The sequence below is a fragment of the Centropristis striata genome, chromosome 12 (genome assembly GCF_030273125.1).
Source record: "Centropristis striata isolate RG_2023a ecotype Rhode Island chromosome 12, C.striata_1.0, whole genome shotgun sequence".
Classification (NCBI taxonomy): domain Eukaryota; kingdom Metazoa; phylum Chordata; class Actinopteri; order Perciformes; family Serranidae; genus Centropristis; species Centropristis striata.
Window position 1 is genome coordinate 50,342 of NC_081528.1, and position 25,409 is coordinate 75,750.

The 25,409-nt window shown below is 46.2% G+C and overlaps 1 protein-coding gene across 1 annotated transcript; it reads right to left on the reverse strand.

The window, feature by feature from the left end:
• Positions 1-306: 306 nt before the first annotated feature.
• Positions 307-24,386, reverse strand: polr2b (RNA polymerase II subunit B). The gene is made up of 26 exons (XM_059346601.1): positions 24,243-24,386; positions 21,792-21,864; positions 15,264-15,414; positions 15,073-15,185; positions 14,220-14,311; positions 12,756-12,883; positions 11,383-11,541; positions 11,142-11,306; positions 10,871-11,067; positions 9,993-10,112; positions 8,543-8,729; positions 7,595-7,738; positions 6,601-6,740; positions 6,253-6,364; positions 5,955-6,109; positions 5,264-5,462; positions 4,970-5,138; positions 4,079-4,175; positions 3,850-3,944; positions 2,745-2,995; positions 2,279-2,368; positions 1,823-1,930; positions 1,581-1,694; positions 1,343-1,503; positions 927-1,122; positions 307-569 (listed from the first exon to the last, which is right to left on the reverse strand). The coding sequence occupies exons 1-26, from the start codon at positions 24,259-24,261 to the stop codon at positions 480-482; spliced, it is 3,525 nt and encodes a 1,174-aa protein (XP_059202584.1). The 5' UTR covers positions 24,262-24,386; the 3' UTR covers positions 307-479.
• Positions 24,387-25,409: the final 1,023 nt, after the last annotated feature.

Here is a 25,409-nt window from a genome sequence, read left to right on the forward strand (position 1 = left end):
ACAACGTGTTACCTGAGTTGTGCTGAATCTCGTGATATAGACCACGCCCATTTTCACCTCGCGTTTTTTTTCCGCAAATTCGCAAAATGTCACAAACCTACTTTTTCGAACTTCCCCAAGGCAATTTCATTGTTTTGGATTATAGATCAATGTGTTGGTCATGAGTTGCCTTACACAGTGAATAAAAAAAGTTGTTAATTATTTTCTACGTGTCCTAAAACCAGTCTGATGTCCTTTTGACCCCTGAGGACCAACAGGTTTGTTTGGGCGTTTGTCAACCAATGAGGACTCAGAAAAAGACCCATGTGACCAAGACGAAACTTTATTTATTCTACACGTACAAAACAAAACAAAACTTAAAAACTTCTACATTGACTTCCTGTCGCTGATGTCATCAGTCCACAGGGAGGCGTGTGATTGGCCGATCGGCTCTATGACGTCATCAGTCCACAGGGAGACGTGTGATTGGCCGAGCCGCTCTATGACGTCATCATACGTGGAGCGATGCTCATCGACATCAACTCCTGAAACAAAAGTTTACAGGCGTACGGCATCCGCACCAGAGAGATCTGAGAGAGAGACAGGTAGAGAGACAGGTGGGGGGGGAGACAGGTTATTGATCATGTTTACCTGAGTCTAGATGTGACTAGTTATTGATCATGGTTACCTGAGTCTAGATGTGACTAGTTATTGATCATGGTTACCTGAGTCTAGATGTGACTAGTTATTGATCATGTTTACCTGAGTCTAGATGTGACTAGTTATTGATCATGGTTACCTGAGTCTAGATGTGACTAGTTATTGATCATGGTTACCTGAGTCTAGATGTGACTAGTTATTGATCATGGTTACCTGAGTCTAGATGTGACTAGTTATTGATCATGGTTACCTGAGTCTAGATGTGACTAGTTATTGATCATGGTTACCTGAGTCTTGTTGCGGCAGCCTCGACACTCGTAGGTGTGTGTGCGTGTGTTGGCGATGGCCATCAGTCCACAGAGGTTACAAACGTGAACCTGATACGGATCAGACGCCTCGAACAGACGTTCTCTGAGGAACTGAGCGGCTCCGTGAGCGATCTGACAGTCACGCTCCATCTCCCCGAACCGCAGACCACCATCACTGAGAGACAGACAGGTGAGTCAGTCAGGCAACAGACAGACAGACAGACAGACAGACAGACAGACAGGCAGACAGACAGACAGACAGACAGGCAGACAGGCAGACAGGCAGACAGACAGACAGACAGACAGACAGACAGACAGGCAGACAGACAGACAGACAGACAGGCAGACAGGCAGACAGACAGACAGACAGACAGACAGACAGGCGTCTCTCTCACCGTGAGCGGCCCTCCATGGGCTGCCTGTTGAGGATCTGGACCGGGCCTCGGGCTCTGGAGTGGATCTTGTCGTCCACCATGTGCTTCAGACGTTGGTAGTAAGTGGGACCGATGAAGATCTGAGACGTCAGCTTCCTCCCCGTGAAGCCGTTGTAGAGAACCTGATCACAGATCAATAATGTTACACAGTGATCACAGCAGCGTTCAGGAGTCTGAATCACTCAACAGGGACAGAGACCTCGTTTCCTCTCAGGTGGTATCCGTACTCAGACAGCAGGTTGGACACTTTCTGCACGTTGACCGCGTCGTTAAACGGCGTGGCGTCCCCGATCTCTCCTTTATTAGCCGACACCTGCTCTCACACACACACACACACACACACACACACACACACACACACACACACACACACTAATTACTGGTTGATGAGGACTTATTAACTATTACTGGACCGTCAGTGATTGATTATTGATCACTGACCTTGCCCTGCAGACACTCGATCAGATGGCCGACTGTCATTCTGGACGGGATGGCGTGAGGGTTGATGATGATGTCAGGTGTGATTCCTTCACAGGTGAACGGCATATCCTTCACATAAACAACAGATTATGCATCAAAGTTCTCAGGTATCAATGCTGCAGAATGTCGATTTCTTTAGTCTGTTTAGTTTTTTGGAGTAAGCTGCAGTCTGTGATGCACGACGGATCACTTTCATCAGAGATCAGAGACCTGATGACCATAACTGATCCAGAACCTCTTTACTTCCTGTTTACCTCCCATTTACTTCCTGTTTACCTCCTGTTAAACTGCCGTTTACCTGCTGTTTAACTCCTGTTTACCCCCTTTTTACCTCCTGTTTACTTCCTGTTTACCTCCTGTTTACCCCCTGTTTACTTCCTGTTTACCCCATTTACTTCCTGTTTACTTCCTGTTTACCTCCTGTCTGTACTGGATCCCGCAGGTTCCTTTCTGTCCGTGTCGGCTGGCGAACTTGTCTCCAATCTGAGGAATCCGGACGGAACGAACCTGCAGGGAACAAGAAGAAACTGACATTAGCATCTCACCAGGTGGATCAGGTGTTCTGTCAGGTGTTCTGTAAGGTGTTATGTCAGGTGTATCAGGTGTTCATTCAGGTGTATCAGGTGTTCATTCAGGTGTGTCAGGTGTTCTGTCAGGTGTGTCAGGTGTTCTGTCAGGTGTGTCAGGTGTTCTGTCAGGTGTGTCAGGTGTTGTCAGGTGTATCGGGTGTTCTGTCAGGTGTATCAGGTGTTCTGTCAGGTGTATCAGGTGTTCTGTCAGGTGTATCAGGTGTTCTGTCAGGTGTTCTGTCAGTTGTATCAGGTGTGTCAGGTGTTCTGTCAGGTGTATCAGGTGTGTCAGGTGTGCTGTGGCGTGCTCTCACCCTGATCTTGCAGAACTTGTAGCCCTCCTGGTTCAGGGTGACCATCACCTGGTCCACGATGCCGGTCTCGCTGGTCCTCAAGAAGGTGCTGCAGTCTCTCTTGGTGTAGCGCCGGTTGGTGCTGTCCAGCTCGTCGTCGTTCTCCGGCAACGTCACCGTCTTCCCAATGATCACGTCCTCGCCGGACACACGGACGCCAGGCGCGATGAGCCCGTCATCGTCCAGCTTGTCATAGATGGCGTGTCTCATACCTGAGAACCATATTAAAACGTTCTCAGGTGTTCTGTCAGGTGTGTCAGGTGTTCTGTCAGGTGTTTCAGGTGTGTCAGGTGTATCAGATGTTCCGTCAGGTGTGTCAGGTCTTCTGTCAGGTGTGTCAGGTGTTCTGTCAGGTGTGTCAGGTCTTCTGTCAGGTGTATCAGGTGTTCTGTCAGGTGTGTCAGGTGTATCAGGTGTTCTGTCAGGTGTATCAGATGTTCTTTCAGGTGTATCAGGTGTTTTGTCAGGTGTGTCAGGTGTTCTGTCAGGTGTATCAGGTGTTCTGTCAGGTGTATCAGGTGTTCTTTCAGGTGTATCAGGTGTTCTGTCAGGTGTATCAGGTGTTCTGTCAGGTGTATCAGGTGTTCTGTCAGGTGTGTCAGATCTTTCAGGTGTTCTGTCAAGTGTATCAGGTGTTCTGTCAGATCTTTCAGGTGTTCTGTCAGGTGTGTCAGGTGTTCTGTCAGGTGTGTCAGGTGTTCTGTCAGGTGTGTCAGGTGTTCTGTCAGGTGTGTCAGGTGTTCTGTCAGGTGTGTCAGGTGTTCTGTCAGGTGTTCTGTCAGGTGTTCTGTCAGTTGTGTCAGGTGTTCTGTCAGGTGTATCAGGTGTTCTGTCAGGTGTATCAGGTGTTCTGTCAGGTGTGTCAGGTGTTCTGTCAGGTGTGTCAGGTGTTCTGTCAGGTGTATCAGGTGTTCTGTCAGGTGTATCAGGTGTTCTTTCAGGTGTTTACCTCCTGTTTACTTCCTGTTTACTTCCTGTTTACCTCCTGTTTACCTGCCGTTTACCTCCTGTTTACTTCCTGTTTACCTCCTGTTTACCACCACAGGTACAAGTAAAGACTCCTCACCCTGACAGGTTTCCCGTGTCGGCTTCTCAAAGATCTCCTCCTGATCGAATCCTTTCTTTGACTCCTGCTCCTTGTAGGATCGATAGAAAACAGACCTGCAGAGAGAAAACGCAGCTCTAACCTCCAAACGTTCCCAACAGGAGGTCATCTCAAGGTCCAGACGGATCCTCCTCTCTGATGATAAGTTTCTTTACGGCACAGGAAGTTGACGGTTAAAATACTGACTCACCTGAAGAAGCCTCGATCAACGGCCGACCTGTTCATGATCACAGAGTCCTCCTGGTTGTATCCGGTGTACGAGGCGATGGCCACGATGGAGTTGATACCTGACAAACAACAAGTTTGACTTATAGACACTGACGGGACAAACATGTAAACTCATACCTGAATACCTGAGTGTCACGGCTCATCACCTATATCTTTACAGGTGAGACTAGGGCTGTTTTCACTACCGGATAATAGCCAAACAATACCCAGAATGAGGTGGGTCTCACTCGCCAAAACGCCCCTAATTTCAGTACGAGCCGTCCGGAGCAGTCTTTTGTCAGGACTTCTTTAGTCCCTGTAGTAGAGCAGGGTCTTTTTTCTCCCCTGAAAACAGCCTGGTTACTGATTGGATAGAACACTAAGCAGGATGTGACGTAGTGCTCTACATTTACATTTAGTCATTTAGCAGACGCTTTTATCCAAAGCGACTTACAGGAAGAGTAAAAACAAACAATCAAGGTCTAGTGCAATAAGAGCTATTAGTGCATCAATAAGTGCTAGTGACAATTCTTTGAGGAGTAGACTTATGGCGTGGTGCTAGGAGAGAAGATGCTCTCTGAAGGTCTTCAGGAGGTTTTAAAGGTTTTAAAGGACTTTAGAGAGGGCGTGGCCTGAGACATTAGAGAGGGCGTGGCCTGAGACTTTAGAGAGGGCGTGGCCTGAGACTTTAGAGAGGGCGTGGCCTGAGACTTTACAGAGGGCGTGGCCTGAGACTTTAGAGAGGGCGTGGCCTGAGACTTTAGAGAGGGCGTGGCCTGAGACTTTAGAGAGGGCCTGAGACATTAAAAAGGGCGTGGCCTCAGACTTTCCCCCCTAGTGGAAACACGGCTCCTGACTGTACCAGGTGAGTTACCTGCAGGCAGCTCTCTGAAGCGCAGGTACTCCATGGAGCGGGTGGTGACCAGCGGTTTCTGAGGGTAGTACAACACGTGAGCCAGCGTGTCCATCCGGACGTGGAAGTTGGTGATGTAGACGCCCATGGCCTGTTTCCCCATGGCCGACTGGTACGTGTTCCTGGGAGACTGAAGCAACAAAAACACTTTATTCTCTCATTCTCCAAAACAACAATGTTTATCTTTCTGTCAGCCTTGCTGCCCTCACAAGTAAACAACTGTTTAATTTTGTTTGTTTGTTTGTTTGTTTGTACCTGGTTGTGGTCGGGGAAGGGGATGATGGAGGCACAGACTCCGAGGATCATGGACGGGTGGATCTCACAGTGTGTGTATGTGGAGCAGTAGGCCACGCCCTTCTCCTGCAGGTCATCAGGTGTCATGGCGAGCATCACCGTCTCCTCCTCCAGCGTGTCGATGTACTCCACCACGCCGCTCGCCACCAAGTCCTGCCAGCTGACCAACACCAGACCACACGTCACCACAACTTCAGATACACTCAGTCTGTCTCACCTGTACCTGTCTCACCTGTCGGTCTGTTTCACCAGTCGGTCTGTCTCACCAGTCGGTCTGTCTCACCTGTCAGCCTGTCTCACCTGTCGGTCTGTCTCACCTGTCGGTCTGTCTCACCTGTCGGTCTGTCCCACCTGTCGGCCTGTCCCACCTGTCGGCCTGTCCCACCTGTCAGCCTGTCCCACCTGTAGCTGGGCTCACCTGTCTCACCTGTACTAGGCTCACCTGTCTCACCTGTATCTGGGCTCAGCTGTCTCACCTGTACCCGTCTCACCTGTATCTGGGCTCACCTGTCTCACCTGTACCTGTCCCTCCTGTATCTGGGCTCACCTGTCCCACCTGTAGCTGTCTTACCTGTATCTGGGCTCACCTGTCTCACCTGTATCTGGGCTCACCTGTCTCACCTGTACCCCACCCACCTGTAGCTGGGCTCACCTGTAGTTGTTGTACTCTCGCTCCTTCAGCTGGTCGATGTGTCGTCTCTTCAGCAGCAGTTTCTGTTTCTCGACGATGAGCAGCGGTCGGCAGATCCGCCCGGCGTCCGTGTAGATTCTGATCTCTCGTTCTCTGATGTCTCTGATCATCGACACCTGACAGATTCAGAAGCAGAGCACACCTGAGCTCAGACTCACCTGGACAGGGCAGCTGATATTTTAGATTTCTGACTGCAGATCAAAAAACAAACGAGTCTCTGAGAGTCACCGAGTCCCTGTCAGCTGCTCGACTGTCTCACCTCGGACACGATGATGTCCATCTGTCTGCGGAGTTTCCTCAGCGTGTTCATCAGCTGTTCAGGATCTTTGTGGATTCCGACCCAGCAGCCGTTCACAAAGATCTTGGTGGCACTAAAACAACAACAAACAAGTCACATTAAGGTCACAGAAAGTCTCGAGTCAGTTCAAGTTTGACCTGAATGTTTACAGTCATTACTGATTCAGGATGATTTATTTCACGCCGTGATGATGATAATTATGTTTAAATTAGTAATAATAATGTAAATGATCAAATCCAAGCTTTTTATTGTGAAGGTTTGTCTGAACTTCCTGTTGTCATTTAGAGAGACAGGAAGTGATGGACTGACTCTGCGATGGCAGCAGGAGAGATCTCCTCCAGGTTCTCCATGCTCCACTCCTCCAGGAACTCCAGGATGGGGGACGGCTGAGAACCCACAGAGATGTAGGCCATCAGGGCCAGGTTCTTCACCAGACCCACAGCATGACCCTGGAACCAATCAATAATCAATAATCAATAATACTGATCCATCAGGGCCTGGTTCTTCACCAGACCCACAGCATGACCCTGGAACCAATCAATAATCAATAATACTGATCCATCAGGGCCAGGTTCTTCACCAGACCCACAGCATGACCCTGGAACCAATCAATAATCAATAATCAATAATACTGATCCATCAGGGCCTGGTTCTTCACCAGACCCACAGCATGACCCTGGAACCAATCAATAATCAATAATACTGATCCATCAGGGCCAGGTTCTTCACCAGACCCACAGCATGACCCTGGAACCAATCAATAATCAATAATCAATAATACTGATCCATCAGGGCCAGGTTCTTCACCAGACCCACAGCATGACCCTGGAACCAATCAATAATCAATAATCAATACCACTGAGTATTTAAGTTAAATGTTCCTCGAGAGGCTCAGCAGCCAGTTGTAATAAAACATGTCGACCTTCCGTCTCTCAGCTGGAGCCCAACTGATCCAAGTTTCATTTATTTTATGAAGGTTTTTTAATGAGCACACACAGCATCCTGTGTTTATTTATGTATTGCTATTGTTAGTATAATTGTTACTGTTTCTGTTTCTCTGCTCTCTTGCCTCCCTTTATACTATTATAATACTATGTATTTTATTTTATTGTATTTATTTCTCTTTTTGTTTTGGGGGTTGTCTCTTTTTCTGTGGATAACAGCTGTGGAATAACTTATGTCTTGTACCCATTCTTATGAATGCTAATTTTCAATAAAAATATTATTTAAAAAAATAAAAAACAACAACAAAAAACACTACAGCTGTGTGTGTGTGTGTGTGTGTGTGTGTGTGTGTGTGTACCTCAGGTGTCTCAGCAGGGCACACCATCCCCCACAGCGTGTTGTGCAGCTGTCGGGGTTTTGCCAGTTTTCCGTCTCTGCCGATGGGAGAGTTGACTCTACGCAGGTGAGACAGAGTCGACGCGAAGGTGAGACGGTTCAACACCTGCAGACAGAGAGACAGACAGGTCAGACACACACCCGTCTAGTGATGGACAGGTGGTCTAGTGATGGACAGGTGGTCTAGTGACGGACAGGTGGTCTAGTGATGGACAGGTGGTCTAGTGATGGACAGGTGGTCTAGTGATGGACAGGTGATCTAGTGATGGACAGGTGGTCTAGTGATGGACAGGTGGTCTAGTGATGGACAGGTGATCTAGTGATGGACAGGTGGTCTAGTGATGGACAGGTGGTCTAGTGATGGACAGGTGATCTAGTGATGGACAGGTGGTCTAGTGATGGACAGGTGGTCTAGTGATGGACAGGTGATCTAGTGATGGACAGGTGGTCTAGTGATGGACAGGTGGTCTAGTGATGGACAGGTGATCTAGTGATGGACAGGTGGTCTAGTGATGGACAGGTGGTCTAGTGATGGACAGGTGGTCTAGTGATGGACAGGTGGTCTAGTGATGGACAGGTGATCTAGTGATGGACAGGTGATCTAGTGATGGACAGGTGATCTAGTGATGGACAGGTGGTCTAGTGATGGACAGGTGGTCTAGTGATGGACAGGTGATCTAGTGATGGACAGGTGGTCTAGTGATGGACAGGTGATCTACTGATGGACAGGTGATCTAGTGATGGACAGGTGATCTAGTGATGGACAGGTGGTCTAGTGATGGACAGGTGGTCTAGTGATGGACAGGTGATCTAGTGATGGACAGGTGGTCTAGTGATGGACAGGTGATCTAGTGATGGACAGGTGGTCTAGTGATGGACAGGTGGTCTAGTGATGGACAGGTGAGGTTACCTGGGAGACCCCTGCTCTGGCCTGGTGGGCCTTCTTGACGTCCCCCCAGTTGCCGGTGGCCAGAGAGTACTTGAGGCCGTCGGAGATGATCCGGGTCTTGATGGCCAGCTCCAGATTAAAGTCTTTCCCTCGGTCGATGAACTTCTGAGCATAAATCCTGATCTCCTTCAGCAGGTTCTTAAACATCCTGGAGACAGACAGGATTCAGACTCACAACTCAAGGGGACAGAGGAGAGAGGACAGAGGATAGAGGAGAGAGGAGAGAGGACAGAGGATAGAGGACAGAGGACAGAGGACAGAGGGACAGAGGACAGAGGATAGAGGACAGAGGATAGAGGACAGAGGACAGAGGATAGAGGACAGAGGACAGAGGGACAGAGGATAGAGGAGAGAGGACAGAGGATAGAGGACAGAGGATAGAGGACAGAGGACAGAGGACAGAGGAACAGAGGATAGAGGAGAGAGGACAGAGGGACAGAGGATAGAGGACAGAGGATAGAGGACAGAGGACAGAGGATAGAGGATAGAGGAGAGAGGACAGAGGGACAGAGGATAGAGGATAGAGGAGAGAGGACAGAGGGACAGAGGATAGAGGACAGAGGAGAGAGGAGAGAGGATAGAGGGACAGAGGATAGAGGACAGAGGACAGAGGAGAGAGGACAGAGGGACAGAGGATAGAGGAGAGAGGATAGAGGAGAGAGGATAGAGGGACAGAGGATAGAGGACAGAGGATAGAGGAGAGAGGACAGAGGGACAGAGGAGAGAGGACAGAGGAGAGAGGAGAGAGGATAGAGGGACAGAGGATAGAGGACAGAGGACAGAGGAGAGAGGACAGAGGGACAGAGGATAGAGGACAGAGGATAGAGGAGAGAGGATAGAGGGACAGAGGATAGAGGACAGAGGGACAGAGGATAGAGGACAGAGGATAGAGGATAGAGGGTAGAGGATAGAGGATAGAGGAGAGAGGACAGAGGGACAGAGGATAGAGGACAGAGGGACAGAGGAGAGAGGACAGAGGATAGAGGGACAGAGGATAGAGGACAGAGGACAGAGGATAGAGGGACAGAGGATAGAGGACAGAGGACAGAGGATAGAGGGTCAGAGGATAGAGGACAGGGGACAGAGGATAGAGGAACAGAGGGACAGAGGATAGAGGATAGAGGACAGAGGATAGAGGAACAGAGGGACAGAGGATAGAGGACAGAGGACAGACAGACAGACAGAGGGACAGACAGACAGAGGGACAGACGGACAGAGGGACAGACAGAGGGACAGACAGAGGGACAGACAGACAGAGGGACAGACAGACAGAGGGACGGACGGACAGAGGGACAGACGGACAGACAGACAGAGGGACAGACAGACAGAGGGACAGACGGACAGACAGACAGACAGAGGGACAGACAGAGGGACATGGGGGATATAAGGACATGGGAACAGGAGGACTGACCCTCTGAACAGGAAGGCCAGCAGGGGTCCAGCCAGGTCCAGCCTCTTGTTGCCGTAGTGATCTCTGTCGTCCAGCTCTCGTCTGCCCAGAGCCGCCAGGAGCAACCTGTGGACCATGTACCTACACACACACACACACACACACACACACACAGCTTTAACTCTGACTCTAGAGGGTGAACTCTGACTCTAGAGGGTGAACTCTGACTCTAGAGGGTGAACTCTGACTCTAGAGGGTTAACTCTGACTCTAGAGGGTTAACTCTGACTCTAGAGGGTGAACTCTGACTCTAGAGGGTTAACTCTGACTCTAGGTTAACTCTGACTCTAGAGGGTGAACTCTGACTCTAGAGGGTGAACTCTGACTCTAGAGGGTGAACTCTGACTCTAGAGGGTGAACTCTGACTCTAGAGGGTTAACTCTGACTCTAGAGGGTGAACTCTGACTCTAGAGGGTGAACTCTGACTCTAGAGGGTGAACTCTGACTCTAGGTTAACTCTGACTCTAGAGGGTTAACTCTGACTCTAGAGGGTTAACTCTGACTCTAGAGGGTTAACTCTGACTCTAGAGGGTTAACTCTGACTCTAGGTTAACTCTGACTCTAGAGGGTTAACTCTGACTCTAGGTTAACTCTGACTCTAGAGGGTTAACTCTGACTCTAGAGGGTTAACTCTGACTCTAGAGGGTTAACTCTGACTCTAGAGGGTTAACTCTGACTCTAGGTTAACTCTGACTCTAGAGGGTGAACTCTGACTCTAGAGGGTTAACTCTGACTCTAGAGGGTGAACTCTGACTCTAGAGGGTGAACTCTGACTCTAGGTGAACTCTGACTCTAGGTGAACTCTGACTCTAGGTGAACTCTGACTCTAGGTGAACCCACCCCAGGAAGTAGGCCTTCTTGGTCTCACAGAAGTCGCTGACTCCGACGTGCGGCAGCATTTCTTTCTGCAGGACTTCTTTGGCGTATTTGATCCTTCGTTCCTTCGTCACGCCGGGTTTCGCTCCTCTGGAGCCGATGAAGTTCAGCGCCACGTTCTGCTCCTGGATCACGAATGCTTCGTCCAGAGACGGCTTCACCTGGAAAACAATGACATCACTGATTACATCACAGCCCCCGTCACCTGCAGAACGTCTGTAACAACCAATCAGACCATCTCCATCATCTCGGGGTCGTCGAAGTCGTAGATGATGTGTTCCAGGATGTCTCGGTCCGACACGAAGCCCAGCGCCCGGAACACGATGATGATGGGGACTTCCTGTCTGATGTAGGGCAGCGTGGAGACGATCCTCTGGCCGATGGCGCTCTTCTTCACGCCCTGCAGACGATCAACGATAATTAATAATCTATAATCTACAATAATAAACGTAAGCTAGAGGACCCTGTGGACCCACCTGGCCTCCTCTGGCCATCATGCTGACCCAGATGGTGCTGGTGGGACGGGACGAGTTCTCCAGACACGACCGGCACTCTCCGGTGTACGCGTACTTAGAGTCCTTCTTAGCAAACACGTACACCGTGTTGGTGGCCATCTTCTCCTGAGCTATCAGCACCTGGAACCAGTTAGCTTAGCTTAGCATTCAGACTGTAGACAGCTGGCTTAGCACACAGACTGTAGACAGTTAGCTTAGCTTAGCACACAGACTGTAGACAGTTAGCTTAGCTTAGCACACAGACTGTAGACAGTTAGCTTAGCTTAGCACACAGACTGTAAACAGTTAGCTTAGCACACAGACTGTAAACAGTTAGCTTAGCACACAGACTAAACAGTTAGCTTAGCACACAGACTGTAAACAGTTAGCTTAGCATTCAGACTGTAGACAGCTGGCTTAGCACACAGACTGCAAAAAGTTAGCTTAACTTAGCACACAGACTGCAGACAGTTAGCTTAGCTTAGCACACAGACTGTAAACAGTTAGCTTAGCACACAGACTGTAAACAGTTAGCTTAGCACACAGACTAAACAGTTAGCTTAGCACACAGACTGTAAACAGTTAGCTTAGCTTAGCATTCAGACTGTAGACAGCTGGCTTAGCACACAGACTGTAGACAGTTAACTTAGCTTAGCACACAGACTGTAGACAGTTAGCTTAGCTTAGCACACAGACTGTAGACAGTTAGCTTAGCACACAGACTGTAAACAGTTAGCTTAGCACACAGACTGTAAACAGTTAGCTTAGCACACAGACTAAACAGTTAACTTAGCACACAGACTGTAAACAGTTAGCTTAGCATTCAGACTGTAGACAGCTGGCTTAGCACACAGACTGCAAAAAGTTAGCTTAACTTAGCACACAGACTGCAGACAGTTAGCTTAGCTTAGCACACAGACTGTAAACAGTTAGCTTAGCACACAGACTGTAAACAGTTAGCTTAGCACACAGACTAAACAGTTAGCTTAGCACACAGACTGTAAACAGTTAGCTTAGCTTAGCATTCAGACTGTAGACAGCTGGCTTAGCACACAGACTGTAGACAGTTATCTTAGCTTAGCACACAGACTGTAAACAGTTAGCTTAGCACACAGACTGTAAACAGTTAGCTTAGCACACAGACTGTAAACAGTTAGCTTAGCACACAGACTGTAAACAGTTAGCTTAGCACACAGACTGTAAACAGTTAGCTTAGAACACAGACTGTAGACAGTTAGCTTAGCACACAGACTGTAGACAGTTAGATTAGCACACAGACTGTAAACAGTTAGATTAGCTTAGCACACAGACTGTAAATGATGACATCACCATGACGTCATGGCGACAGCAGCTACCTTCTCGGAGCCGTTGATGATGAAGTAGCCTCCGGGGTCCAGAGGACACTCGTTGAGCTCACAGAGGTCTCTGTCCGTCAGGCCGCTCAGCAGGCAGTAGGTGGAGCGCAGCATGATGGGGATCTTACCTACACACACACACACAGGGTTAACTCTGACTCTAGGTTTACTCTGACTCTAGGTGAACTCTGACTCTAGAGGGTTAACTCTGACTCTAGGTGAACTCTGACTCTAGGTGAACTCTGACTCTAGAGGGTTAACTCTGACTCTAGGTTAACTCTGACTCTAGAGGGTTAACTCTGACTCTAGGTTAACTCTGACTCTAGAGGGTTAACTCTGACTCTAGAGGGTTAACTCTGACTCTAGGTTAACTCTGACTCTAGAGGGTTAACTCTGACTCTAGGTTAACTCTGACTCTAGAGGGTTAACTCTGACTCTAGGTTAACTCTGACTCTAGGTTAACTCTGACTCTAGAGGGTTAACTCTGACTCTAGGTTAACTCTGACTCTAGAGGGTGAACTCTGACTCTAGAGGGTTAACTCTGACTCTAGAGGGTTAACTCTGACTCTAGAGGGTTAACTCTGACTCTAGAAGGCTAACTCTGACTCTAGAGGGTGAACTCTGACTCTAGAGGGTTAACTCTGACTCTAGAGGGTTAACTCTGACTCTAGGTTAACTCTGACTCTAGAGGGTTAACTCTGACTCTAGGTTAACTCTGACTCTAGAGGGTTAACTCTGACTCTAGAGGGTTAACTCTGACTCTAGAGGGTTAACTCTGACTCTAGGTTAACTCTGACTCTAGAGGGTTAACTCTGACTCTAGGTGAACTCTGACTCTAGAGGGTTAACTCTGACTCTAGGTTAACTCTGACTCTAGAGGGTTAACTCTGACTCTAGAGGGTTAACTCTGACTCTAGATGAACTCTGACTCTAGAAGGTTAACTCTGACTCTAGGTTAACTCTGACTCTAGATGAACTCTGACTCTAGAAGGTTAACTCTGACTCTAGCTTAACTCTGACTCTAGAGGGTTAACTCTGACTCTAGCTTAACTCTGACTCTAGCTTAACTCTGACTCTAGAGGGTGAACTCTGACTCTAGAGGGTTAACTCTGACTCTAGAGGGTGAACTCTGACTCTAGAGGGTTAACTCTGACTCTAGAAGGCTAACTCTGACTCTAGAGGGTGAACTCTGACTCTAGGTGAACTCTGACTCTAGGGGAACTCTGACTCTAGGTGAACTCTGACTCTAGGGGAACTCTGACTCTAGCTTAACTCTGACTCTAGAGGGTGAACTCTGACTCTAGAGGGTGAACTCTGACTCTAGAGGGTTAACTCTGACTCTAGAGGGTGAACTCTGACTCTAGAGGGTGAACTCTGACTCTAGAGGGTGAACTCTGACTCTAGGTGAACTCTGACTCTAGGGGAACTCTGACTCTAGGGGAACTCTGACTCTAGGGGATCTCACCGATGAACGTCTTCTGGTGCTGCGTCTGCAGCTGGTCCTCCCCTTCCTTAATGATCGTCTTTGTGATGTCCACGTACAGAGGGGCAGAGTACCTGAAGGGGGGCAACAGAGACCACGTCAGACCAGGACCAGGAGAGACCAAGAGAGACAAGGTGGGACCAGGAGAGACCAGAAGGGACAAGGAGGGACCAGGAGGGACCAGGAGAGACCAGGAGGGACAAGGAGGGACAAGGAGAGACCAGGAGAGACAAGGAGAGACCAGGAGGGACCAGGAGGGACCAGGAGAGACCAGGAGAGACAAGGAGAGACCAGGAGGGACCAGGAGGGACCAGGAGAGACCAGGAGGGACAAGGAGGGACCAGGAGAGACCAGAAGGGACAAGGAGGGACCAGGAGGGACCAGGAGAGACCAGGAGGGACAAGGAGGGACAAGGAGGGACAAGGAGAGACCAGGAGAGACAAGGAGAGACCAGGAGGGACCAGGAGGGACCAGGAGGGACAAGGAGGGACCAGGAGGGACAAGGAGGGACAAGGAGGGACAAGAAGAGACCAGGAGGGACCAGGAGAGACCAGGAGGGACCAGGAGGGACCAGGAGAGACCAGGAGGGACAAGGAGAGACCAGGAGAGACAAGGAGAGACCAGGAGGGACCAGGAGGGACCAGGAGGGACAAGGAGGGACAAGGAGGGACCAGGAGGGACCAGGAGAGACCAGGAGAGACCAGGAGGGACAAGGAGGGACAAGGAGGGACAAGGAGGGACAAGGAGAGACAAGGAGAGACCAGGAGGGACCAGGAGGGACAAGGAGGGACCAGGAGGGACAAGGAGGGACAAGGAGAGACCAGGAGAGACATACGTGAGGTTTCGTAGTCGGGCCTCGTTGGGCATCATGGGGGACGGCGCTCCGTCTCTCTCCCAGTGTGTCGGCTTCGACAGGTAGATCTGCTCAAACTTCAGCAGGTAACGAGGCTAAAACAGAGAACAGAGGTCAGAGGTCAGAGTGATGAACCCAGCAGACCGGATCCAGATCCAGATCCTGGTCCTCACCGGCTCCTCCACCTCTCCGGAGGTGTGCTGGGCTTCAGCCTGCAGGTCGATGGGCGGAGCGTCCTCCACGATCCTCTGGACAGACATCTGGATGAACTCATCGAAGGAGTCCAGCTGCTGACGCACCAGACCTTTCTCGTCAAAATAAGAGCTGAAACACAAACATACACATTCACTTTGTATGTTTTTCATGAGAGGGCCACAGAGCTGCAGAAAACACAATCAGAGGAAACAGAAAGTCCTGGTAGGACTGAGGAACCTGCTGATCTCATAGTGAACTGATGAGACTGACAACACAAACCAACAACAAAGATGCTCTTATGGCTTTAAGTGATGCCGCCTGGCTGCATACAATCACATTCACACACTTTAGATCACCGTATCAGCAGATTTCCTCCTGAAAACACTCGTCTAAACGAGGAATAAAAAGTGAAGACGAGACGCAACTTTAGGTCTTTTGTTCAGACCGTCACCATGGAAACGGAGCCTAAGTAGCTCTATCATGTCGGCAATATTTCACTGGACTCTCCGACCACCAGTAAGAGTGCGACATGTAACGTGTACAAATATAAAACCTCAAGTGGTGGCACAGTGATGCTAATTTTAACACAAGCAATTTAATTAAACACCTGAAGACGCCTCACCCTAAAGAGCATGACACATTTTTTAAAACAAAAGGGAAAAAGAAGGACGAGCCGCAGCATAAGGCTGGGTGATACAGCCCTAAAAGATTATCACCATATTTCAGGGGATTTTTGCGATAACGATATTCTTGACAATATTTTTAAAAAACTGAAAAATAATAAGTAAGCAGTAATATGCAGCCCACTGCTCTTTACATGGTGTGTTCACTTGTGTGCAAAAAAGGATCGGATAAATGCAGAGATTGAATTTCCACATTGTGGAATTAATAAAAGCAATTCAATCTTAAACGCAAATCTCAACAGTTGCCAAATACAAAAAATACTCTTGACTCTTGAGTATTAGCAAAATAATAGAAAAAAATAACCATTTGGTCCACTTTGTGAAAAATGTTCTGTGAGGTGTTTACTCACATTTAGCTCTCAATCAACATGTTTCCACTAGGACATAGAGCAGTCAACATGTTTCCACTAGGACATAGAGCAGTCAACATGTTTCCACTAGGACATAGAGCAGTCAACATGTTTCCACTAGGACATAGAGCAGTCAACATGTTTCCACTAGGACATAGAGCAGTCAACATGTTTCCACTAGGACATAGAGCAGTCAACATGTTTCCACTAGGACATAGAGCAGTCAACATGTTTCCACTAGGACATAGAGCAGTCAACATGTTTCCACTAGGACATAGAGCAGTCAACATGTTTCCACTAGGACATAGAGCAGTCAACGGGGCTTTCCACTAGGACATAGAGCAGTCAACATGTTTCCACTAGGACATAGAGCAGTCAACGGGGCTTTCCACTAGGACATAGAGCAGTCAACGGGGCTTTCCACTAGGACATAGAGCAGTCAACATGTTTCCACTAGGACATAGAGCAGTCAACATGTTTCCACTAGGACATAGAGCAGTCAACATGTTTCCACTAGGACATAGAGCAGTCAACATGTTTCCACTAGGACATAGAGCAGTCAACATGTTTCCACTAGGACATAGAGCAGTCAACATGTTTCCACTAGGACATAGAGCAGTCAACATGTTTCCACTAGGACATAGAGCAGTCAACATGTTTCCACTAGGACATAGAGCAGTCAACATGTTTCCACTAGGACATAGAGCAGTCAACATGTTTCCACTAGGACATAGAGCAGTCAACATGTTTCCACTAGGACATAGAGCAGTCAAAATTTTTCCACTAGGACATAGAGCAGTCAAAATTTTTCCACTAGGACATAGAGCAGTCAACATGTTTCCACTAGGACATAGAGCAGTCAACATGTTTCCACTAGGACATAGAGCAGTCAACATGTTTCCACTAGGACATAGAGCAGTCAACATGTTTCCACTAGGACATAGAGCAGTCAACATGTTTCCACTAGGACATAGAGCAGTCAACATGTTTCCACTAGGACATAGAGCAGTCAACATGTTTCCACTAGGACATAGAGCAGTCAACATGTTTCCACTAGGACATAGAGCAGTCAACATGTTTCCACTAGGACATAGAGCAGTCAACATGTTTCCACTAGGACATAGAGCAGTCAACATGTTTCCACTAGGACATAGAGCAGTCAACATGTTTCCACTAGGACATAGAGCAGTCAACATGTTTCCACTAGGACATAGAGCAGTCAACATGTTTCCACTAGGACATAGAGCAGTCAACATGTTTCCACTAGGACATAGAGCAGTCAACATGTTTCCACTAGGACATAGAGCAGTCAACATGTTTCCACTAGGACATAGAGCAGTCAACATGTTTCCACTAGGACATAGAGCAGTCAACATGTTTCCACTAGGACATAGAGCAGTCAACATGTTTCCACTAGGACATAGAGCAGTCAACATGTTTCCACTAGGACATAGAGCAGTCAACATGTTTCCACTAGGACATAGAGCAGTCAACATGTTTCCACTAGGACATAGAGCAGTCAACATGTTTCCACTAGGACATAGAGCAGTCAACATGTTTCCACTAGGACATAGAGCAGTCAACATGTTTCCACTAGGACATAGAGCAGTCAACATGTTTCCACTAGGACATAGAGCAGTCAACATGTTTCCACTAGGACATAGAGCAGTCAACATGTTTACACTAGGACATAGAGCAGTCAACATGTTTCCACTAGGACATAGAGCAGTCAACGGGGCTTTCCACTAGGACATAGAGCAGTCAACGGGGCTTTCCACTAGGACATAGAGCAGTCAACATGTTTCCACTAGGACATAGAGCAGTCAACATGTTTCCACTAGGACATAGAGCAGTCAACATGTTTCCACTAGGACATAGAGCAGTCAACATGTTTCCACTAGGACATAGAGCAGTCAACATGTTTCCACTAGGACATAGAGCAGTCAACATGTTTCCACTAGGACATAGAGCAGTCAACATGTTTCCACTAGGACATAGAGCAGTCAACATGTTTCCACTAGGACATAGAGCAGTCAACATGTTTCCACTAGGACATAGAGCAGTCAACATGTTTACACTAGGACATAGAGCAGTCAACATGTTTCCACTAGGACATAGAGCAGTCAACGGGGCTTTCCACTAGGACATAGAGCAGTCAACGGGGCTTTCCACTAGGACATAGAGCAGTCAACATGTTTCCACTAGGACATAGAGCAGTCAACATGTTTCCACTAGGACATAGAGCAGTCAACATGTTTCCACTAGGACATAGAGCAGTCAACATGTTTCCACTAGGACATAGAGCAGTCAACATGTTTCCACTAGGACATAGAGCAGTCAACATGTTTCCACTAGGACATAGAGCAGTCAACATGTTTCCACTAGGACATAGAGCAGTCAACATGTTTCCACTAGGACATAGAGCAGTTAACATGTTTCCACTAGGACATAGAGCAGTCAACATGTTTCCACTAGGACATAGAGCAGTCAACATGTTTCCACTAGGACATAGAGCAGTCAACATGTTTACACTAGGACATAGAGCAGTCAACATGTTTCCACTAGGACATAGAGCAGTCAACATGTTTCCACTAGGACATAGAGCAGTCAACATGTTTCCACTAGGACATAGAGCAGTCAACATGTTTCCACTAGGACATAGAGCAGTCAACATGTTTCCACTAGGACATAGAGCAGTCAACGGGGCTTTCCACTAGGACATAGAGCAGTCAACATGTTTCCACTAGGACATAGAGCAGTCAACATGTTTCCACTAGGACATAGAGCAGTCAACATGTTTCCACTAGGACATAGAGCAGTCAACATGTTTCCACTAGGACATAGAGCAGTCAACATGTTTCCACTAGGACATAGAGCAGTCAACATGTTTCCACTAGGACATAGAGCAGTCAACATGTTTCCACTAGGACATAGAGCAGTCAACATGTTTCCACTAGGACATAGAGCAGTCAACATGTTTACACTAGGACATAGAGCAGTCAACATGTTTCCACTAGGACATAGAGCAGTCAACGGGGCTTTCCACTAGGACATAGAGCAGTCAACGGGGCTTTCCACTAGGACATAGAGCAGTCAACATGTTTCCACTAGGACATAGAGCAGTCAACATGTTTCCACTAGGACATAGAGCAGTCAACATGTTTCCACTAGGACATAGAGCAGTCAACATGTTTCCACTAGGACATAGAGCAGTCAACATGTTTCCACTAGGACATAGAGCAGTCAACATGTTTCCACTAGGACATAGAGCAGTCAACATGTTTCCACTAGGACATAGAGCAGTCAACATGTTTCCACTAGGACATAGAGCAGTTAACATGTTTCCACTAGGACATAGAGCAGTCAACATGTTTCCACTAGGACATAGAGCAGTCAACATGTTTACACTAGGACATAGAGCAGTCAACATGTTTCCACTAGGACATAGAGCAGTCAACATGTTTCCACTAGGACATAGAGCAGTCAACATGTTTCCACTAGGACATAGAGCAGTCAACATGTTTCCACTAGGACATAGAGCAGTCAACATGTTTCCACTACGACATAGAGCAGTCAACATGTTTCCACTAGGACATAGAGCAGTCAACATGTTTACACTAGGACATAGAGCAGTCAACATGTTTCCACTAGGACATAGAGCAGTCAACATGTTTCCACTAGGACATAGAGCAGTCAACATGTTTCCACTAGGACATAGAGCAGTCAACATGTTTCCACTAGGACATAGAGCAGTCAACATGTTTCCACTAGGACATAGAGCAGTCAACATGTTTACACTAGGACATAGAGCAGTCAACATGTTTCCACTAGGACATAGAGCAGTCAACATGTTTCCACTAGGTCATAGAGCAGTCAACATGTTTCCACTAGGACATAGAGCAGTCAACATGTTTCCACTAGGACATAGAGCAGTCAACATGTTTCCACTAGGACATAGAGCAGTCAACGGGGCTTCCCACTACGACATAGAGCAGTCAACATGTTTCCACTAGGACATAGAGCAGTCAACGGGGCTTTCCACTACGACATAGAGCAGTCAACATGTTTCCACTAGGACATAGAGCAGTCAACATGTTTCCACTAGGACATAGAGCAGTCAACATGTTTCCACTAGGACATAGAGCAGTCAACGGGGCTTCCCACTACGACATAGAGCAGTCAACATGTTTCCACTAGGTCATAGAGCAGTCAACGGGGCTTTCCACTAGGACATAGAGCAGTCAACATGTTTCCACTAGGACATAGAGCAGTCAACATGTTTCCACTAGGACATAGAGCAGTCAACATGTTTCCACTAGGACATAGAGCAGTCAACATGTTTCCACTAGGACATAGAGCAGTCAACGGGGCTTTCCACTACGACATAGAGCAGTCAACGGGGCTTTCCACTACGACATAGAGCAGTGAACAGGACATGGAGTATTTTTATGGAGATTTTTGTTTCATAAAAGCTCAAATTTGGAGCCTCTCACACATTCTAATGCCACTTTTCCATCATATACACTGATCTTATCATTGCATGTTTTAATTAATTATTGTAAAGGAGAATAAAGGTTCTTGTGTGTTTTATTTAAGGCATCTTATTTTGACAGTCTTCTTGTAAATTCTGTGGTGGATTTAACACACTGTGCTCTTATTCTGAAAGCTGCATGCGTTTAGCGACAGGAAGTAATGGTAGCTTTTTGTGATTAAAACAACTTTAATTGTAGTATGTTATGAATAGTGTAGATAAACTTTCAGTAGGTTGAAATGTGACGTTAGTGCAGCACATGAGACTCTGGAGCCGCCACAGTCTGGGTCATTAATGGAAACCCTTACGTCACTATGGCAACAAGTAGGAATGTTGACAATATCATCATATGCATTTTTTACTCATAAAAAAATATATACCGGTATAATGGTGAAGGATATGACATGGCATAGCCCTACCCCAGAGACAGAATAAAAGATACCAAGATAACAGACTAAATCCTGGAGTTTATTATCCTGAACCACCACCTCCTGCTACCTTAACGACCACAATAACTACAATGATAATCATATCAGTCATGAGGTGTAGGATGGTGTATTTTATAACATTCTGGTATCAGCCGACACTCACAGCACGAGTATCGGGATCGGGAGGGAAAAACGGTTTCATCTCTCCACTAAATGTCCTCATGTTGTCAAACACACAGACACTCTGGATGACACCTGGTTTATTAATTATGATTGGTTGTAGAAATGAAATAACTGCATGAAGAACCAGAAGCTTCCATTAATATCTTCTGTCCATCATGTCAGTTTATAAACAGTTTATAAAGGTGATTCTGCTCTCAGAGAGTCTCTCTATGATCACAATAATAATAAAGACGAATGTTTGGTCCTTCAGTCTGCTGACGTCAGCAGAGAATAATAATAATAGTAATAATAATAATAATAATAATAATAATGAATAAACAGGTGAGTTTACCTGATGACGATCCAACAGGCTTCCTGCCACAAATCAGGAGTGATTTCATCTTCGTCCTCGTCGTACTGATTATCTGACAACAAACAATATAGAATAATATCAGATAGAATAATATAATATAGAATAATATCAGATAGAATAATATAATATAGAATAATATCAGATAGAATAATATAATATAGAATAATATCAGATAGAATAATATAATATAGAATAATATCAGATAGAATATAATATAGAATAATATAATATAGAATAATATCAGATAGAATAATATAATATAGAATAATATCAGATAGAATAATATAATATAGAATAATATCAGATAGAATAATATCAGATAGAATATAATATAGAATAATATAATATAGAATAATATCAGATAGAATAATATAATATAGAATAATATCAGATAGAATATAATATAGAATAATATCAGATAGAATAATATCAGATAGAATATAATATAGAATAATATAATATAGAATAATATCAGATAGAATAATATAATATAGAATAATATCAGATAGAATATAATATAGAATAATATAATATAGAATAATATCAGATAGAATATAATATAGAATAATATAATATAGAATAATATCAGATAGAATAATATAATATAGAATAATATAATATAGAATTATATAATATAGAATAATATCAGATAGAATAATATCAGATAGAATAATATCAGATAGAATAATATAATATAGAATAATATCAGATAGAATAATATCAGATAGAATAATATCAGATAGAATCTACCTGATCAATAAACATGAAGTCAAGAGTTTCATCTTCTGATCACATTTATTCTCTAAATTATTTTATTGATTTTATTGATCAGATGTTTTTCTCCAGTTTTAACTGATTCTGTTCTGAAGATGTTCACAGTTCAGGCGAGGAGCTGGAAGAAGAAATATAGTTTTACTCCTCCTCCGTCTCCTCCTATCTCCTCTTCCTTTCCTCTCTCCTACTCCTCTCCTCACCTCTCTCCTCCTCCTCTCCTCTGTTCCTCCTCTCTCCTCCTCTCCTCTGTTCCTCCTCCTCCTCTCCTCTGTTCCTCCTCTCTCCTCCTCCTTCCTCTCCTCTGTTCCTCCTCTCTCCTCCTCCTCTCCTCTGTTCCTCCTCTCTCCTCCTTCCTCTCCTCTGTTCCTCCTCCTCCTCCTCTCCTCTGTTCCTCCTCTCTCCTCCTCTCCTCTGTTCCTCCTCTCCTCCTCCTCCTCTCCTCTGTTCCTCCTCTCTCCTCCTCCTTCCTCTCCTCTGTTCCTCCTCTCTCCTCCTCCTCTCCTCTGTTCCTCCTCTCTCCTCCTTCCTCTCCTCTGTTCCTCCTCCTCCTCTCTCCTCTGTTCCTCCTCTCTCTCCTCTGTTCCTCCTCTCTCCTCCTCTCCTCTGTTCCTCCTCTCTCTCCTCCTCTCCTCTGTTCCTCCTCTCTCCTCCTCCTCCTCCTCTCCTCTGTTCCTCCTCTCTCCTCCTCCTCCTCCTCTCCTCTGTTCCTCCTCTCTCCTCCTCCTCCTCCTCTCCTCTGTTCCTCCTCTCTCCTCCTCTCCTCTGTTCCTCCTCCTCCTCTCCTCTGTTCCTCCTCTCTCCTCCTCCTTCCTCTCCTCTGTTCCTCCTCTCTCCTCCTCCTCTCCTCTGTTCCTCCTCTCTCCTCCTTCCTCTCCTCTGTTCCTCCTCCTCCTCCTCTCCTCTGTTCCTCCTCTCTCCTCCTCTCCTCTGTTCCTCCTCTCCTCCTCCTCCTCTCCTCTGTTCCTCCTCTCTCCTCCTCCTTCCTCTCCTCTGTTCCTCCTCTCTCCTCCTCCTCTCCTCTGTTCCTCCTCTCTCCTCCTTCCTCTCCTCTGTTCCTCCTCCTCCTCTCTCCTCTGTTCCTCCTCTCTCTCCTCTGTTCCTCCTCTCTCCTCCTCTCCTCTGTTCCTCCTCTCTCTCCTCCTCTCCTCTGTTCCTCCTCTCTCCTCCTCCTCCTCCTCTCCTCTGTTCCTCCTCTCTCCTCTCCTCCTCCTCTCCTCTGTTCCTCCTCTCTCTCCTAGTTGTAGTCTTGTAATTGACAGTCTGTCTAAACCTCAGTGAGACTAGAAACTCTAAACACTAAATGTCTTTCGCTGTGAGAGTTTTAGAGTTTTACACTCAGAGTCTTTTATTATTATTAATTATTGTTCTTTTTTTAATCATGTTTACATACATTTCACTGAAACAATCAAACTTCTGTTGTTCAGTCGGACTTCCGGAGTCAAACATTTATATTGTTTACAATAATGATAACATAATAATACTAATAATAATACCAACTGTTTGAGGGGAAACTAGTTTCTGTAGTTAGTCTTTAACTGTTAGCTGTTAGCTGTTAGCCTGTTAGCTCTAACAAAGCGCAGCGCCAGCAGCGTTAGCATGTGAGCTAACAGTACTGCTAACATTAGTGTGTGTGTGAGGATCAGCAGCAGCTGTTACCTTCGTCCTGGTCGTACATGTTGGACTCTGTTGTTTCTTTGTTTGTTTGATTTTCAGGATAAATTAAAGTTGAAGTGAAAACACGTCGATGGACGAACTGCGCGCCCCGGAAACTATCAGTCACTTCCGGTCTTCTTCTTCGTTGGTAAACTGAAGGCAGAGAGGGCGCGCTGCTGCCGCTCCGGCCGGACAGCGATACTGCAGCCTGAGAATATTGTTTACACCAAGGTTATAATAGTTTTAGATGTTTAATTAGTTTGAGTTTTAATTTCGTTGTGATTTTTTCTAATATTTATAATATTTTTAAATTATAATATTGATGGAGTTAAACGTAGTAAAATAAAAAAGACGTAGTTAAATGTAGTAAAATAAAAAAAGACGTAGTTAAACTTAATAAAATAAATAAAATACGTAGATAAACATAGTAAAATAAATAGAAGACGTACTTAAACGTCGTAAAATAAATAAAAGACGTAGTTAAACCCAGTAAAATAAATAAAAGATGTAGTTAAACCCAGTAAAATAAATAAAAGATGTAGTTAAGAGCAGTAAAAAAAAAACTTAGTTAAACGTGGTAAAATAGTTAAATGTTTTAAGTCTGGCCCCCTGGTTTTAAGTCTGGCCCCCTTGTTTTAAGTCTGGCCTCCCTGGTTTTAAGTCTGTCCCCCTGGTTTTAAGTCTGGCCTCCCTGGTTTTAAGTCTGTCCCCCTTGTTTTAAGTCTGGCCTCCCTGGTTTTAAGTCTGTCCCCCTGGTTTTAAGTCTGGCCCCCCTGGTTTTAAGTCTGTCCCCCTGGTTTTAAGTCTGTCCCCCTGGTTTTAAGTCTGGCCCCCCTGGTTTTAAGTCTGGCCCTAGGCACCACCAGCTGGAGTCTAGATTTGAGGTCCTTGATGAGGTCCTTGATGTACTGTGGGGCCAGTCCATTCAAAGCTTTAATAACAAACAATAAAATCTTAAAACCAATAAGAAAACTAACAGGGAGCCAGGATCAGGGAATTGACCATCAACCTGTCCGAACATATACAACATACATACAATATGACAGGAAGACAGGGACGGAAGAGATACAGCATAATAGTGGGGCGGAACAGTTTAACATATCATACCAATTGTTAATTTTGTGATAAAAGCACCAAATTTGGCAGATGTGTTGATAAATATATTGGGAA